Genomic DNA, 18,448 nt, shown 5'->3' on the forward strand with positions numbered 1-18,448 from the left:
TTACAGCCGTGGCAGGCTTACCTTTGGCAAGCTGTTGATGTCAGAGTGATGATGTGGGGAGGGACAGCCTCTGCACTATAAAGATGGGTCAATCAAATATAACTGCGGCTGCCCACCAGAGAGCAGGATCTACAAAACATGGTCCCCACCAGTTTGAGTCCTGCTGGCCTGTCTCTGCTTCCAACCCAACTGCTCTCGGGCTTTAGTTTCATGTCAGCAATCTCTATTTGCTTTCCAAAAATAAGCCTCTGCCACCATGCTGAAGGGAGAAAAACAAGAAGGGCGGTATTTTTAGGGTCATTAATTCTGACCACGTGCCCAGGAGGTGAACCGGATGGCCACCGCACAAAGACTTCTCATCACTATGTCCTGCGAAGCCAGCATTCACCGGACGTTGCCTGCCTTCGTTCTCCTGGGTTTTCTAGCTGGGATTGCTTCAACACATCCAGTTGTAAGCAGAACTAATGGCACATTGCTGGAAAGAGGATGGCAATCTCTGTTGTCCAGGTCCATTGCTGGGATGTCAGGGGAGAAGTCAGATGTGAACTGGGAGAGTGACTATTTGCTAGGAATCAAGAGGCAGCGGAGGCTTTACTGCAACGTGGGCATCGGGTTTCACCTTCAAATCCTCCCAGACGGAAAGATAAGCGGAGTTCACAATGAAAACCAATACAGTGAGTTGCATCCAGAAATGAAATAGAATAGATGTCACTTAATTGCTGTGAACTCTAGTAATTACCCTTCATAGAATGCAAATGTTATTACTTGATATTATTAATCTGTGCTACATCTGTTGCCTTTTAAAAATCTCTGGGATCAATAAACATTAGAACCCTCCAGGCTGAAACATGTCACAAATGCTTAGACAAATTTAGATACAATTTATTTTTACTCTGCTTTACTGCACAGATGAGAAAAGATGAACCAGGCTGAAAACTGTTTCTCTGCTGCATTTGCTCACTCCTCACCTTCTCATTTGCCTTTTGAATTTGGGAGGTTGTCGCTGAGCTCAGAGTGCCAAAGCATGATATTTGAATCCTAGCTGACTAGTACTTTTGGGACGCTCAGTCATGGAAGGGGCTTGCTGTTCCTCGTTTGCTTGTTCTTATGGGAGCTGTTCTGTTGCCAGAAGATTAAAGAAAAGCGTTAGCCCTATGGGCTTGAATTTCCTGTAGAAGGCAGTTGCTAAAATCTTTTGCAGCTACGATATCGTGGGGGACTTGAAAATGCAAGCCACGCTTCTCTAGTGCTCAATAACACTCTGTAATTATAGTATATTAGATAAAAATAATGTACTTACTCGAAAGCCCGAGAGTTTGACACATCGGAAGAGTTTGACAGAGCAAAAGGATTATTCAGCATGTGACTACGATGCCAGAATAATTAATTTCCTACGGCATGTAAGAGAAAACAAGATCTTCTCTATTTCTATTTTACTCGACTAGGGAGATAATTATAATAAGGAAATTAGGACAAATTCATTAGGGTTTAAAAAGAAATAAATTATATCTGAATTGCTTTTGATTAGCTCTGAATTCTGTGCTAACACTATTGAACTTGTTATTTTGTAGGTCTCTTTGAAATATCCACTGTAGAGAGAGGCGTCGTTAGCCTGTTTGGTGTGAAAAGTGCTCTCTTCATCGCAATGAACAACAAGGGGAAGTTGTATGGAACGGTGAGTACAAGTGCAAACGGTTTTTCGATGCTTAAACAAAGGCTGCCAGGGGTTTGATTATTTTGGGGGTTTTTTGTTTTCTCCTGGAAATCTCTGATTACAAACAGAGACAAAAGCCTTTCAATTACAGGGAGCCTGCCCAGCCTGGTGTTATTGGTGTTATTTAGTGCAACAAGCAGCGTGGCTGTTAGAGGTCTGTTATTTTAAAGCTGTACAGGGATCACTTTAGGAAAATGTATGTATGCTGCAAATAAGACGGAGTAATTAGTGACGGCTTCTTCTAAGGGCTCAGTACTGCGTCACATTCTAGTGAGATTAAAGCCTGTTGATTCCCGTTTGCGTGTCGTTGCATGTAAAGCAAAGGGGCGTGCTCTGCAAATCCCCTGAGGAGGTAAAAAGTGTGTGCATGTGATTGCATGTGTGTGTGTGTGCATACAGGTGTGTAGAAGAGGTACAGTTAGAGCTTTCTGTACCAGCTACTATTAGTAAAATCATGACCAGATCCCTCCTCTTTCCAAAAACAACCACGCCATGAGGAATAAATAGGAAGTCTACCCTATAAAGTCAACGTATGTGCCTGGGGTTATTTTAATGACCAGTTTCGTGAGATCAGTCCCAACGGGGGAGAAAACAATAACAGCTATTAACAAAGGTCTGCAAGTCATACTGAAACACCATCACCATCACCCTCATCTAAAAAGTGCTAGTAATGTCATCGAAATGCTATTTAATCTCTGAGGCCTGAGCAGGGCATCTCCAGTCTCAACATTCAGCAGAAAAAGTGCTTGTTAGGAAGCACTTTTGCAAGAGGCTGGCTCTGGGCAAGAGGCAGAAGCAGAAGCAGTCCCAAAGTAAGGAATGGCACTGATTGCATTTGTTTCTTTGATCAAGAAACAAGAAAGTCATTTCCTTTGAAACAGCTATCATTTCAACAAGACATTTCAGTTGCATAATAAAATACCAAATGTCGTGAAGGACCTGTGGCCATTACCAATCTGACCGATCCCTTCTCCCACAGACAATGACAGTGGGACCTTCTCGGGTTCCACTCTAGGAAAGTTCTTTTAATCATGTCTGATTTCAAGCACCTAAAAAGTGCCCCAAGCCCAGCTCCTTTCCTCCACAAGGTCTCTCTAAAGAAATGCAGGGTTTGGCTTCAGAACTCCCTTTGATATTTTTTCCCACCAGTTTCAATCCAGTCTTGCTTTAATTTCAAAGACATTTTTAAAAGCTGTAAGAGATGTGCATTTTTCCTTGCACAATGCAATGCCCCAGGTTAAACTCTTACAAGCTTTGCATGGTGTTATTACAAAGATGTCCGAATAGAACAGCACTGCTGGTGTCTCACATGCCAGACCTGATGTCAGGGAATGATTATGCTTTCTCTTTTAATTTCCTTGGTGCTCTGCATTTGTCTCCTTCTTGTTCTTACACCTCCTCTCCCAGAAAACTCCCTCTCTGTGGATGTACATGATGTGATATGAAGAAAAATAAAACTGGTTTAGAACCTGATGTATAATCTCACTAGCAGTTAAATACAATATCACTAATGATTTAACAAAAGATTTAGTGCTAATCTGAGCTCTTATTTAAATGCTTTATTCAGGCAAATAGTTCTCCCTGGACATTGCCGTTTGTAAGAGAACTGAAGGTTTTGACAGCCAGCATATGATTCTTTTATAAATTATGGGATCTCTTGCAGAGGGGAGATGTGAAATAAAGCTACGTCATTTGAGCGAAAAGGTGTGATGCTGATAGAAATTATTGCTTGCAAATAAAATGAAGAAATCCATGATTTATGATGAATTAACTTGATCTGTAACAGGAAGTACACAGTCCATTATCTGGACAGGTGGCATGTGAGTTCATCTGACACCAAATTAGCACTGGGGAGGGAGATTTATTGTTGGATGCAGCCACTGCGGCACCACCTGTTGCACACTGCAACAAGTTCTTCTGTAAAAATGCTAGTAAGAAAAATGACTTGAGTCTTTGTGAAATATTTATTTCACCTGCTTTGTTCTCCCCCCCCCGCTCCCCTTCCTATTCTTTAGACGGTTTTCCAAGATGAGTGCAAATTCAAAGAAACTTTGCTGCCCAACAACTACAACGCATATGAATCAAATGCTTACCATGGTGCTTACATAGCGCTCAGCAAACATGGGAGAGTGAAAAGAGGAAACAAGGTTTCTCCTGCTATGACGGTGACCCATTTTTTACCGAGAATATGAACATGAGCAAAACAGAAGATTAAATCCCAGGAAAAACTCTTTCATTTTGCACATGGGAATAATCTCCCAGGTAAAGTATTTATACTGTTCATTGATAAAAAGTCTATATATCTATGTGTATATTTTGATAAAAATATTTGTACTACATTCATCACATAGCATATGTAATACGATGCTGCTTCTCTTCTACTCTGTACAAATTTTACATGGCTGTGTGCCTCCTTTGGTGCTGAACAGAGAAAAATGCAAGCTGGAGAGCAAAGAAAGTGTTTGGAAGAAAAAGAATGGCTGTGGGTAATCATCTAATCAATCATAGATTACTTACTAAATAATATTAATTACCTCAGATAATAACCTTGCATAGTGAGCTGTTTACATATCATGGGCCAAATCAACAGATGACTTTGCTTCACCAGAGCTTCAAGCAGTTCACTCCACCTGAATATCTGCCTGCACCACCCCTTCTACACACTGTGCCCTGTCTTGTAAAGTCCTCGAGTTATTCGGATCATTAGGGTGCCAGTTCCACACCATTTCTGCGCAAGCCAACTGTCTACGACCAGAGTTCCTCTGTCTCCAAAGGGACTCTCCAGGGTCTCCTCGTTTGGACTTGCTGGCAAAATGAAGACCTACAATCAATTTCCATTAGGAAGGGCCACATGATAAATCACAGTTAGGTCCCAAATGCCAAATATGTTCGGAGCTGAGGATTTTCAATGGCATTTTGTAAGCTTAGTTTAGACTCACCTCAAATATAGATGTGTACAACTTTTAATATAAATACTTGTTTATATATAGACATGGGATGTGTGAGTGTTTATCTATGTAATTACATACTTTTAATGAATCAGTCATCCCAGTCTTTAGATGCTCAGGTGCCTTTATATGCATAAAATAACATAAATATTTAAAGGCACTGTATTTCATTTAGGCTGAACCTTGCTAATCTCTAAGAACAAGAACTGTTCTGCAGGATGCATTTTTTAGAATGTATAAAATTAATGAAAACTTCCAGCAAAGGGTTATTTCAGAAAACTTCTCTGGTTTGATTTTTCTTCTGTTTTGCTGCTCTAAGTATATTTGGTTCTTCTCTATCCTACCTCACTGAGGTACGAAGGACAGAGAAAGAAGGAGGCTATATAAGCATTCCTTCCTGGGTTGAGGCAGAGGAATTGGTGCCATAATTCCAATTTCTGTCACTTACAAAGCATCTGTTTCAAAGACAACATAGCAAGCTATATGAAATACTCTCCAAAGCTCTCCTAGAAGCCACACAAACGGTGCATAACCTTGTCCTACTGTTTTGACAACCTTTTTCCAGATCACCAGTGAAGCTGCATTCTCTGTGCCTTTCAAAGAGTATTTTAAGAGGCCCTAAGTCAATAGTCACTATAAATGTCAGTTACCAGAAGCCTTGGGATTCCTGCACTGATGGTGTGCTCCTAAATTTGAAACTAGATTCAATGCAATGTCAGAGCATGAGCATTTTCAGCATAGATGGACCATGCTGCTGCAGAATTGAACATCTGAGTGCAAGATAATCTCCCACGTCCAGCCAAAATGTGGCTATGTCCAGCCTTGACATGCCATTCTATTTGCAGGGGGTGTCTATTCATGATGAATTTGAGACTTCTGACATGCATGAAAAACACTGTCAGGGCCAGATCCTCAGTTGGAGTAAACCAGCTTAGCGAGACTATCAGTTTATAGCTGCAGAAGATTTGGCCCACAGAGCACACCTACAAGGATGTATCTACAGCCATGTTTTCTGAAAAATTGTGAAGACAATTGTTTTGTGTACAAGATACAGTTTTCCAGCTATTTCTGTGTGATTTATACTTGAATTTAATGTAAGTGGTGATCATGGTGTAAATGAAGAAAAAAAAAGAATGGAATACTGCTTACAGTACATGAATGGGACGCTTTGGATATGGCGAACGAAAGGACTTTTACTCTTCATTTTCTGGTCTTGTGATATGTAGAGAGAAGCCACGTTGGTGCACTTTGTTAATCCATAATATGTGCAGGAGTTTGCTTTGGAAAAAAAATGTGCATTTTAAGGGAAGAAACGGGATGTTTTGAGTAGGGGGAGTGGATCAGAGAAAAGTTTGGAGTATATCAGACAGTTACATCGACCTAGAGTCCCTAGAGGTACAGATAGGAAGACTGCTACTGTGCTGAAATATGTTAGCTGGCAACCTGTATCCTTGTGTTATACTCCTAATTGTCTTTGAAATGAAGTTTGAAGAAGGATGGGAAGAGTACGTGGACATAGAAGAAATCATAGTTTGAATGCTGACACACAAGTTTGTTTTCGATTACAGCTTAAACTGGTGTCCTTAGGATAGGATGAAGTCTGTTCCCTCTTAAAGCAGTGCAGTCTAGAGTAATTCATTGTTGCCAGTACTGATAAATAATGGGATAGCTGGCACAACAGGTGACAATCAGACTCACTGACTCCATTTTGCACATACTGGTCAATAGTGAGAACAATAAGTAGACCAGGTCACAGAAGCCTGTTTGGACGCAGCCCACTGGGCTGAGCTTGTTCTTAAGAACTGCAGACCCCTGCAGACGCAGTTTGGGGGGGCATTTGGAAAGCCCCACCAGTCACTCTGCTGAGTTACTCTTTACACCACTCCGTTTTCTTTATTACGTATCAATGCCAGATCAACACTGAAGTCAACACTGAAATCAAAAAAGGTCTCCCGGTGCCAGGAATCCGGACGAATACGAGAGTCATTGTCAGAAGTGACAATGGAAGGTGCCACTGTCAAGAGTGGTAACTGTGGCAGGAAACCCCTCCAGCACAAATAGCGCAGTACTGAAGCGTTGTGAAGTTTGGCAGTGGTGCTTCTTAGGTGAATGCATGGCTGCTTTCAAGAGAGGAGTTAAGGCATGTGTTGACACACTGCTGCAGATGTGCAAGCAGCCTAGGGGTAGCTCACCATGGCAGAACGCACTGTGGTGGTGTTCAAGAAGTTACGTAATTTGTGTGGGAAATGGCCTGATACTGTTCTGCTTGATTAGCTAAATTCCTCCTCCTCCTCCTCCTCAGGCCGTTATCACATGCATGGGAGAAAGAGGATTTAGGAAGACCACCATTTGTTCTACACACCTCAGGATAAATTTGTTGAGCTGGCACAGAGGAAAAAAAAACCTAAACCATTTGTAAGCTGAATGTACATGATACGGAGGCTATGGAGAGAATATGGGCATAGTCTGGCAAACCCTTACGCAAAATATTCTTCGAAAGAATAATTCCATGAATATGTGACTATGTAAAGAAAATTCATGAAAATAAAGGAGTTTCCCAAATCAGGGCCAAATTAGGAACCTGTTATTGATGGTTCTTGTGGTGGTCCCTTTCAAAGCCTATCTAACATCAGTGTGCATTGATGCAGAGTCATGAAAGGGCTACAGGCTTTGAAAGCGTTGCTGTGAGTGCCCCACAACAGCCTGTCTTGCCCATATTTTGCACATGGGATTCTCTTGTAGACTTGATACCTATTTTCAAGATTCCTTCTTCCACAGGCAAATCTCATAATAATTTAAGACCTACTCCACCTCCGTTAGAAAACAGTCTTGACTGGAACTGAATCATGTTCTTAAATAATCCAGTTTTCCCCAAACATGCGGAGATGCAGACACACACACACAGTGGAAAAGCAGAGTAATTTTTGTATACCTCACTATCTATTTCAATTCCAAGATTTTATTTTGCACAGTAAAATGGTGCCAAAGTTCTCACATTATTTTTTTTTTCACTAAAATATACCTCATATTCTGACTCAATATGGACTCACAATTGAGACTGTAAATTTGCAAGAAACTCAAAACTGTCTAATCAATTGTTTGTGAAATTGCTTCTATTTTTATATGTATGTGCTGCGCACAATAGTTTAATGTATTCATAAAATAAACTTTTATACATTTTTGGTAGTGTTTTGACTCCAAATCCCTCTTAACATTTGTTTCTTTCCCTGCTTCAGAGCTGCTGTATTAATTTCCCCCCTCCACACACAGTTTTCATTCACCTCTAGAACCGGAGGTCATGTTGGCACACTTAAAATTGTGGTCAGCTTTTGTGTTCTTCAGACTTCTTGCCTGGGAAGTCATAAGAGAGTCGTGCTCGTTGTAGAGAACCGGAGAGTTTCACAGGAGAGAAGGAAAATAAAAGTGCAATCTGATTTAAGACGAGCTGTCACAGTCACCTGTCTAAATTTCAATGCTTTTTACCTGGGGAGGTTCTAGAGCTGCTCTCCTGTTGCTAGTGCTCTTCAGTGTGTGACTGCCCATGCATATCCCTTACTGCCTTACTTCATTAAATAAGAAAGGCTTCAGGTTTTGTTGGGTTTTTTGTTGGTTTGTTTTTTTTTTTTTTAATGGTGTTTTTTTCTTGCCTGGGACTAACCTGGGAGAGCAGCTTCCTGCAGCCATCGCTGAAGTTTTTTACATCACTATGCCTCAAAGTTAGGTATTTTGGAAAGACCGCTGCATTTCAGTGATTTGGTAAGTTTTGCTCTCCCTTTCTCCATTCCCGAGTTGTCTTTTAATCAGTCCTTCAGTTAGTTAAATTACAGATTTCTCCCAGTCTGGAGACATGGACTAAGGTATTAGAAACCAATAGCTGGGAATCTGTCACCTGCGTTTTGGTTCAAGTGCGCTGTTTAATCCATACCAGCATGATATTGCAGAGTGGGCAAGTCTCCAAAGTTCTGATTGCTGGCAGCTCTTCTCAGGAGTGTAAGAACATCAGCACCACCATGCTGGCTAAATGCCATTCTCTGCATCTGTGTTTCGGCCGCCTGTGCTCCCCCGTAATAACTCCCTTTGCTTACAAGTCGTCATAAATTCTCGCCTATCGTGGCTCTGCGTATGTGTCACATTTCACCTGAGAGAGGACTCTGTTTCGCTGGTGGGTTAAGCAATGCTCTGCTTGCTACACAAGTGCCTTGTTTACAGCTCTGAAGGCCAGTCACCGTGGGTGGAAGTGGGAACAGGAGAAGATACACAGCCCACACGCAGTGACTGGAAACAACAGGACAAACCACAGCTGATGTAAACCAACCTAGCCCCAGCAAAACACAAACGTAAATGATCTGGTAAGGAGTCATCTGCAGAGGTGAGGAAAAATCTACATGTGGCCAGTTCATAAGGCACCCCCTCAGACACAGGCTAGTTTCTCCTCCCTGTTTCTCAGTTTGCCCTTTGAAAGGTGACGCTGGCCAGACACACCTAGGCAAGTGCCCAGGTACCCTGGGAGGCATGGACGGTTCCCATGCTCCCTTCCCACCCTGTGCTCTTAGCTCAGGAGATGAAAAATCACCAGGGAATTTGTGGGACAAGAGATGGTGGCTAAGCCCCACATTTCTATGAAGAACAGGAAATGTTTTGGCTGAACATTGCTCAGTTTACACCTTTTTCTGCTTCTTCCCAGGTCACTTGAAACTTAATTCTGTACCTGTTCCTACAGGTACACCTGTGACACAGTAACCTTATCCTTCTCTTCACCACTTTGACTCGGGTTCCCACCTCAGCAACTCTCTGCTGCTAATCCTGGACAAGCTGTGAGATGCTTGTCAGGGAAGAAGCTGTAATAGACAATGGCAAATGCAATTTAAATTAAAAAATGGTCAAATGGTTTAAAAAGGCACCTTTCCCTGATCCCTGCACTAATCCTGTTCCTCTATTCTGTTCTTTCCTCCCAAGTCTTTTTGTCTGACTTGTCATTGAAAATCCTCGAAAGACCTCTCCCTGCACCCAGGGCAGAGCAGGAGTATCCCAGCACGTCCCTCCTCTCCCTGCTCTCCCAAGTCACGCTGCCCTCTGTGTCCCCTGGCCTGAAGCCATTGGCAAAGGCCCATAATCTGTCCACTTACTCAGGCTCTGGCTTCTCCGATGACCCACCGTCTATATGAGGCAGCAGGTGCTGTTTTCATTAGCTTGATGAGCCTGGGTTGTCAGTAGCTCCTGAGAGACATGTCAGCCCTGAGCTGGCTGGAGGTTACAGTGTGAGGAGCACAGGTGAAAGCGGGCAGCACTACACCTTCCTGAAGCCAGCAAAAAACTGCCCAGCCATCGTAACAAGATGAAAAAAAGAAAAATATATATGTAAATATGTATGAAAGAGTGGGAAACACTTTCTGCTCAAAGAAAGTTAAGGGCTAAATAGGTGTTGCCCTCAGAACATTCTAGTCATGGAATCAGAGATACTTAGAGGGGAAAGGACTGCTGGAAGGCTTGGATCCCACCTCTAGCTCAACGCAGGACTAACTTCAAAGCTAGGGGAGGGTGTATCAGGAAGAATCCTCCCTATTAACCTCCTCTAACAGCCCCTGTGGTAGCCTCATGATTCATTAAACTCTGGATGAAACTCTGGATAGCAACTCAAAAGGGGCCAATCACAGGCAGATGTTTCACAGGGGTTACCAGGGCAGCTCACGCTTTGCTGGAAGGCAGTCTAAGAGCTGACGGCATCTTCCTGCCGGGCCTTTACACAAACCATATCTACCTGTGCACTGAGCAGAAAATATCCTTCCTACTGGAACTCACCCCTACCAACACAAGTGTCTGCAGAAATCGTCTGAAGATTTCAGTTCCCTGAAGGGAAGGAAAGAAAGAAAAAATAAGGCTTTCTGACAACTCTCGGATGCAAAGCTACCCCAGTTGTAGATAGCTGATGATTTGGTGAAAGACACAGGTACATGAATTGCTTTGCTTCAGTGCAGCCCCAGATCACTTTCAGGGAAAAGGGTGTTATTCTGCAACCTGAAATGTCACCTAACATCTCCGGTCCTAGAGACAGGTAGAAAGTCTGACCTCCTGAGGCTGATTACTGCAATTTTTTATTGGCTGTTATTATTATTGCCCTCTGGTGGCTATTTTGTTAGTTAGCAGCTAGCGGTCGGAGACCAAGCATGGGTTCTGCACCATGGGCCTGGGCACAAGGGGAAAAGGAGGCCACCACCTCATGGCTGTGGTTGCATACAGGCTTCAGGTCCCTCGGTGTGTTAGTATCTGTTCTGCCATTACACGGGAAAGTCACAGTTTTAACTGGGAAGCCACTGAACACAGCATTTGGGATTCAAGTATCTTCCTGATGAGCAGCTATCCTCCACATGAGTATCTTTCCATAATGCTAGGTAGGTAAATTGAAAACTACTTTGCTTCTACTCCAAATTTTCCAATCCGCAGATTTACCAAGATTTTTTGCAAACATAAGACCTGAGCCTTGGCATCAAAGGCAGTGCCACAGAATGCCTTAAAGGTCCTAGACATGGATCTGTTGGAGCAGGTCCAGAGGAGGGGCACAAAAATGATTGGAGGGCTGGAGCACCTCTCCGGTGAGGAAAGGCTGGCAGAGTTGGGTTGTTCAGCCTGGGGAAGAGAAGGCTCTGGGGAGACCTTATTGCAGCCTTTCAGTAATTAAAGGGGGCTTATAAGGAAGATGGGGACAGACTTTTTAGTAGGTGCTGCTGCTATAGGACAAGGGCTAATGTTTTTAAACTTAAAAGAAGGTAAATTCAGACTAGATATAAAGAAGAAATTCTTTATGATGAGGGTGGTAAAACACAGGCACAGGTCGCTCAGAGAGATGGTAGGTGCCTCATCCCTGGAAACATTCAACCTGATCTAGTTGATCCCTGCTCATTGTGGGGGGCTTGGACTAGAAGACCTTTAAAGGTCCCTTCTAACCCAAACTATTTTATGATTTTTTTGTTCTATGACATAAGATGACAAAGCTCATTGAACACCCTTGTTATTCCTCATTACACCTGTGGCAGGAAATACCATTTAGCAGCATGGAGCACCTTGAGTAGGAAAGCAGCAGTCTTTTCCAAATTATTGAAGACAGCAATTTTAAATCATGTTAATAAATCCCTTTTCCCCGCATTACAAATAGTGCTGTGGGATCATAAGTGACCGCAAGTGATACAGTCTCCAGTTCATTGACTATCAGAGATGCTCTTTGCAGGACCAGGAGCCCTGGTGAAGATGCTGGTGCTCTGACTGCCAGGGGGCAGTGTGCCACCTGCAGAAACGATAACTCGGGGGAAAAAGAAATATAGAAGGAAAAAACACAACAAAACAAAACAAAACACCAAACCACAGGAGGGTCACTCACATTTAGAAACAAGCATATTGTTAAGAAATTTACTGAACAGAGTAACCTCACTAGCAAAATCTAGAGCATGATACAAATGCTATAGCCACTTCTCCATCAATTACCGAGCTAGAACAGTTTTTCTGGACAAGCAGCAAGTGCTGTACTAGTTTCACAAAAAAATGTAGCCAGAGTTTTCCTCAAAGGAAAAAAATAGTCTTTCAATTCAGTAAAAAAGCCCCTTTCAGATAAGTTGCTTACTTTCCTTGGAACATGCAAACAGGCACATCAGAGAAGTGATGTCTGAAAATACTTTGATTTTTGGAAGTTTTCACCCATTTCTTTTTTAGATCAAGAAAGTTTATAGCAGAGAACATCACATTTTATTTAATAGGTTCTTATTTTCTGTGTTGTAAGGGAAGAAGAAAAAAATCTTCCTAGTTTAAATTATAGGTGTATGAGACATCTTAGTGTTAATACATTTTTCTCTTTTCAGAAAGTGAATCTACTGGGAAATAACAGGTTGGCACAGCCTGAGACCAAAGGGCCAGCCTGTACATTACCTACATAAACATCGCCTGACATTTATGCTGCTATAAGGAAGGTAGGAAGCAGGTTCAGGCTTGCCTAGTGTATTTAATCTAAGCCTCCCGTCCAGCCTCTATGATTTTCTGTGCAGGATCCCTGTGCTGACCCCAGGAGTGGGAGAAGGGGTTGGGATGCACTGTTGAAATGTCACTGGGACCTGAGGACATAATTACCTCCTGATCCTTTTCCCCTTGTTGAAACTAGGTGTTGCATGGAGGAGACCACAGCACGTACATCACAGGGTCTCCAGCGTCTCTGGAAAACCTCTCTTCTAGGAGCCACAATGAGAAGCCATAGCAAAGGTGAGAGCTAGGCCCAGTTTCTCAAGCTGGGCCCAGTTTCTCACAGGTCAGGAAAATGCTGCACAATCAAAAGGATTACCTGACTCCGTTGTATGCCAGCTAAACTCAGCCTTGCAGAAGACCAGGCCAGCAGGCTGTCCAAGGGTGCCTCCAGGGCCCGGTTTTGTTTAAACCAGCCTGGGCCGGGACAGAGCCACATGAGATCAGGCACGGTGACCCTGTCACTGAGCTGTGGGCCTGCCCGCCCGAGCGCCACACGGCCTAGGGAGCCAGGCCAGGCCTCTGCCCCTGCCCGGCCACAGCAGGAGAGCTGCCGGCCACAGGACCCTCCAGCTTCCCCCACACTGCCCCTGAGGGTGAGCTTGGGCCTTCCCAAGCCTCGAGGCAAGGGCCATGGACCTGCCCTCCAGCCACGCGGGAACTCAGCTTTTCCCTGGGCTCTGGCACCCCCGCAGCACCAAACCCTTAAGCTTGGCCTTCATTGGACCTAATGGCTCTGACCAGACTCACCTGGGACCTCCTGGATGAGATACATCATCATAACTCTGGAGATGAACAACATGTTTGTCTGGAAACTGGCAATATTAAGGAGAGGTTAGCATGGATTTTCACAGTTCTGTACAATCTTACTGAATCTGGAACCAGAAGAGAAAATAATCTCCAGGAAAAGTTTCACACTGGGTTTCTGTGAAAAAATGTCTGGAGAGGCAGCAGGGAAGAGTTTACAGCATGCTGGACCAGCACTTGGGAGTCCCAGGCTTAGTTCTCAGCTCTGCCACAGGATTCCTGTGTGAGCGTGGAGGACGCACCGAAGTTCTCTGCGCTGTCTCCTGTACACAGGGAACGCTGCAAAACTGATGATGTAGAAAATTGTTAGCCATACGTGCTGGATTGGATCCGTCCTGGTAAATGGAGACTGGATAAATAACTCAGCAATGTATTTTCTGCATCCTAAGAATAATGACTTCCATGTTATCCTTCATGTAGAGAAACTGCAGCCACATTTGTCTCCTCATCTTTTCCAGGCTGAACAAACCCTGCTTCAAGAGCCTCTCCTTGATATCATGTGCTCCAGCCCAAACACCTCTTAGGGACCATTCTCTGGATTTGTTCCATCTTGTTAACGTCTCTCTTGCAACGTGGAGCTCAAAACGAGACACGGTGTCAGATGTGGCCTCACAAACGGGAAATAAACACTTCCTTCGATCTGTTGGCTGTGCTTCTGCTAATGCAACCCAATATGCCATTGTTTTTTTAATGGTTGCATTGATAGTCTTTCTTACACTAAGGAGTCTCAGAGGGCAAGAAGTGGCAAAGGCAGAGTCTATAAACCAGGGATTCCCCCTCCAGCCTCTCAAGGGAACTGCCAGACATTCATTTAAGAGAGTTTTGTGTAAGAGCATGACAATGGGGTGAGGCTGTTGTCTGGATTTCATTAAGTGATTTGCAAACAAATTAAAATGTTGTGAAACAATCCGGTCCCTATGGAGCTTAGCAATGCTCAGTTCCATCCCCACTGTTGCTAAGGAAAGCAGAGGATATTCAGCATCTTTGACAGACATTTGCAGGCCATGATCTAAAGGTGTCTCAGTGACTTTAGAGTGCTGGTCAGTATTGGCTGTGTAACTTATGTTCATAAAATGAAATAAACAACCCCAAATCTCTTTCGCATTCTCCGTTTTCTTAGTTTCACTTCTGGTGTTTACTGAAGCTACCTTGTCTGCATCAGTTTAAGCAATGGAGGACAGAATTAGGTCCCAGGTATGTAACTACAGATCTTTGTTTCTTGGTAAAATGACACTACTGCAAGCTCTTGTGCCCCAGGTTTGAAATCACAAATGACTCAGCAGAAGCTAAGAGGACATTTGGTTTTCTTGTCAGAATTTAAGAGTGAAGGAGGAAGAATCTCTTCCAGCTGTTGGGTAACTGAGGGGGAGACCAAGGCTAAAATAAACAATGTGGGAATCTCTAGGTTTAATATATATAATGCAAACTGGAATTAGAGCTAACTGCAGTGACCAATCCTGGCTAATGAAATAGCTGTCACTGGAAAAAAATCCTAAAAACAAACAACCAAGTATGCAGCGACAAGCGGAGATTTCTTTTTTCTCTCCAGCCAAGCTCTGCATCCAGCTCAACCCAAAAGCATGTTTGTTTTGGAAGCCATAGTCTGCTGAAAAGTGTTTGGCTAAAATCCAAGGGGCCAATAAGTCCAGATGAGCTGAACAAGCTGTGTCCTTGGATCATGAGATGTGAGCATATTATTCAGTCCCGGATTGCATGCATGCATATTATTGTTGGGTTATTTTTTGTTACAGGGTGTGGACCAAAATGCCTTGATCAGGACTAAATTTCTGTCCCCTAAGTTAACCGTTTACAATTCACAATTTTACTGTGTGCTTTTGATTTCATGGACCAGAGCTTGCAGCACTAGAATGTCTCCTCCAAGGACAATGCAACCATACCAACTTACGTCGAATGATTAGCAATAACGTATAAACCAACAGAGATGTTCGCAATTCTAATTGTTTCAGGACTGTCTGGAGAAGAGCTTTTTTTTTTTTTTTTCTTAAATATTGGTTATGAGAACTGATCCATACTGAGTCATTCCAGGTGATCAGAGCCCGTTTTTTTTTCCTGGGGTTACTCTGTGACCTGGGCCCAGGGCTCACTGCACTATACATCTGCTGTAAAAACATAAGGAAGGTAGTTATGGTAACCAGCATGGGTGTCATTCAGTGAGATTATCATCTTTTTCAATTGCACTTTAACTACCTTGGTTATCCAGTGAGAGACAAGCCAGTTTACGTTTACCACAGGGCCAAAACAAAACCAGTTACTGCGAAGTAGTGGACACATGACAAATCCTTACCCTACCTCGACTCTTGGAAATGCTTCCATGCAGCCAGGCCTTCAGATCTCAGGCTGAGCTGATGGGAACAGCAAGTAATACAAGTGACCTCTTTGACTCTAACCTCATGATCTTGCCTAGTTTAATCCACAGTCCCTTAGTGAAAATACGTTAAGTACTTCTGCACTTTAATATAACCATGTACCTAACCCTATGCAAGAGCACTAAATCCCAGTGCTAGGCTAACAACAATGTTGGGAAATAGGAAACTTTACATAAAACTTTTACACAAAAGAGTTTTCCCAAAATAAAACAGTCAGTCAGACTTCTTTTAGCCACCTTGCAATGTAATACAATAAAAGATGGATGCATGAATTGATTTTCTTGTTGAGGTTGTATATCTAGATCCTCAGTGTTGTTAAGGACCTAGAAGCAAGCACCTGGATAGGCAGGTCAGCAGAACTCGGGATGCCAGTGATGGACAAACTGCAGCACAGTGCAGATTTCAGAATCTAGACAGATAACCTGCAGCCCTTCCGTGCCAGCTCACCAGAAACCAGCATTTTGCAAAGGCAACGATGAGAGCAATGGAGCATGTGGTAAAGGGAAGGGAACGTGTACATGGCGAATGTATGGGTGCCACATTCTGTAAAGCCTGAGCAAATCTGTAGACATTTTGTTGCAGATATTAAAGAGAAACTTGCAGATTTCAAAAGAAGACAGGATAATATCAAATGTCTACACCTCTATAACAACCAACACACAGGTCTACAAGCCACTTGGGTGACTGCGAAATTTGTTCTGTATGAAATTTCTTATGTACGTTTGTGTTCTGTACAACCTCAGTTTATGCTGAGCTGCTCATCAGCTGTCGTGAATGTGTTAACTTGAATTCATTTCCATTCTTTCCCCAGAAGGGGAGACTGAAGGATGAATGAACCATGGAGCAAGAGGAATTGAAGTGACACCAGTGTCAAAGAGACATAATAATATTCAGGCTAGGCAGGTAGGCTAGCCAGCCTCTGGCATGTGATTCCATAGCCATTAGGGCTATGGAAAGGATAATAAAGATCTTTTTAATTTAAAAAAAAAAAAAAAAAAGTGTTAGGTTGCATTTCTAAGGGTTTTTTTAAATGTCAGCCAGCAAATCTTTGGTTTTGGAAAACTGAGCAGTTTGATGAGAGTCCAAAACTTCAATAAAGATGACAAAACCATCCTGCTTGTCTTCTTTGAAAGAGAATGCATTTCCCAACCAGCCCTGGCATGACATCCGCTTATGCCAGCTGTGAAAATGGCCAAAGATCAGTAGGGCCCAGGTGCAGGATCAGTGTCCCAGCAGCTGATGAACCTGTGCATCCAGGGTGAAAGGTGTCACTCAAGTTCCTCCTTGCCAACAGCATGGCAGCCTGAGAAAGCAAGGTGAACTGTTGTGTGTGCAACACACAAAGAAATACTGTAGCTTTAAATCTACCTGGAAAGCTATTTTGTGATGGAAAACCTGGAATCAGGGGCAGAGTTCAAGGTGTATCTTTGCCAGATTTCCATTCAATCTAATAAATCCTTGTCTATGTGCTCCAGGTGCCTCCACCACAGAAATACTTCAACAAAAGACCCGAGCTTCCTAGCAAAGCCGAGCCAACATGATTTTAGGTTAAAAAATGAAGTCACTGTTACTTATCTTACCAAGACCTTACAAAATTTGATCTCCATGTTGCTTTAAAGGAGTCCAGAATCACGTATTAGTCCTCCAGTAGCTTAAGAAATCTTTCTACTTTCCTTGCATTAAAAGTACTGGGTACAAGAACAATGCTTCATTCAGTCATAGTCTTCTTCATTTACTGTTTAGGTTTTCAGGTTAAAAAATTACTCTTATCATTTAGAGAGCAAATGTTTCTTGAATCAAGTTTTAGTTTCAAAGAGATCCCACTAAAATACAAGCCTCATAGCTAAAGAGCAACACATGCAATTGTACTGAAGCAATTCTAATGATATCAGTCACGTGCTATGTTATTACTGTCCCAAAGCAAAAGGACCCTTGGCTGATGATGAGGTTGTTTTTGGATGGTTTCACTGCATCCTCCCTCCCTCATTGCATTTTCCACTCTTCATTTCTTCAACCTAAGCCATTTTAGCTTTTCTCCCAGGAGACAGAATCGAGTGAAACATGTGAACCTAAGAGACTGAAGTTTAAAACCAGTTTAGAACAAAGTTTATTATCTATTCTCATCTTCTATCTAACAAAGGGAAATTATCCTATTTGTTTATTGGGAACTGTCAATGAATGAAGTGGCTGATGTTATCATACTCAACATCACAGAAATCAAAGACTTAGGTGGGAAAAAGCCCCTGGAGGTTTCTAGTCCAAATTGAGATAACAGGAGTGCCAACTCTAAAGCTAGATCACCTTGTTCAGGAACTTGCCCATTCAAGTTTTGAATATTTCCAAGGCCACGGGCTACAGCCACTCTGGGCATCTGCTTGATCACTTTCAGGGTAAAAATGTTTAACTTCTCTCCAACCAAAACTTCCTTTGTTGCAACTTGAGTCCATAGCATATTTTACTCTAAATTACCGATACTTACTCTCAGTCTTAATGAATTTTAATGTACAGGTTTGGTACAGAAAATGTACATTACAGAGGGCTATTAGAGCAGACTTTGAAACAAAGCACTATCCATGGAGATGGCTGGGAAC

The 18,448-nt window shown here is 42.7% G+C and overlaps 1 protein-coding gene across 1 annotated transcript; it reads left to right on the top strand.

Annotated features, from left to right (window-relative positions):
- The first annotated feature begins 334 nt into the window (after positions 1-334).
- On the top strand, positions 335-3,906 carry FGF6 (fibroblast growth factor 6). Its single transcript, XM_026868391.1, has 3 exons — positions 335-674; positions 1,572-1,675; positions 3,730-3,906. Exons 1-3 carry the CDS (start codon positions 335-337, stop codon positions 3,904-3,906), a joined length of 621 nt encoding a protein of 206 aa, XP_026724192.1.
- The last annotated feature ends 14,542 nt before the right edge of the window (positions 3,907-18,448 follow it).

The sequence above is a fragment of the Athene cunicularia genome, assembly GCF_003259725.1.
Source record: "Athene cunicularia isolate RWA chromosome 1 unlocalized genomic scaffold, athCun1 chr1_part2, whole genome shotgun sequence".
NCBI lineage: Eukaryota > Metazoa > Chordata > Aves > Strigiformes > Strigidae > Athene > Athene cunicularia.

What these genes read in the sequence shown, in the direction of transcription:
- FGF6 (XM_026868391.1), top strand. Translation starts at nt 335, where the DNA reads ATGGCCACCGCACAAAGACTTCTCATCACTATGTCCTGCGAAGCCAGC. An exon ending in TCACAATGAAAACCAATACA is followed by an intron (nt 675 to 1,571) that starts GTGAGTTGCATC and finishes GTTATTTTGTAG; the next exon opens with GTCTCTTTGAAATATCCACT. An exon ending in AGGGGAAGTTGTATGGAACG is followed by an intron (nt 1,676 to 3,729) that starts GTGAGTACAAGT and finishes CCTATTCTTTAG; the next exon opens with ACGGTTTTCCAAGATGAGTG.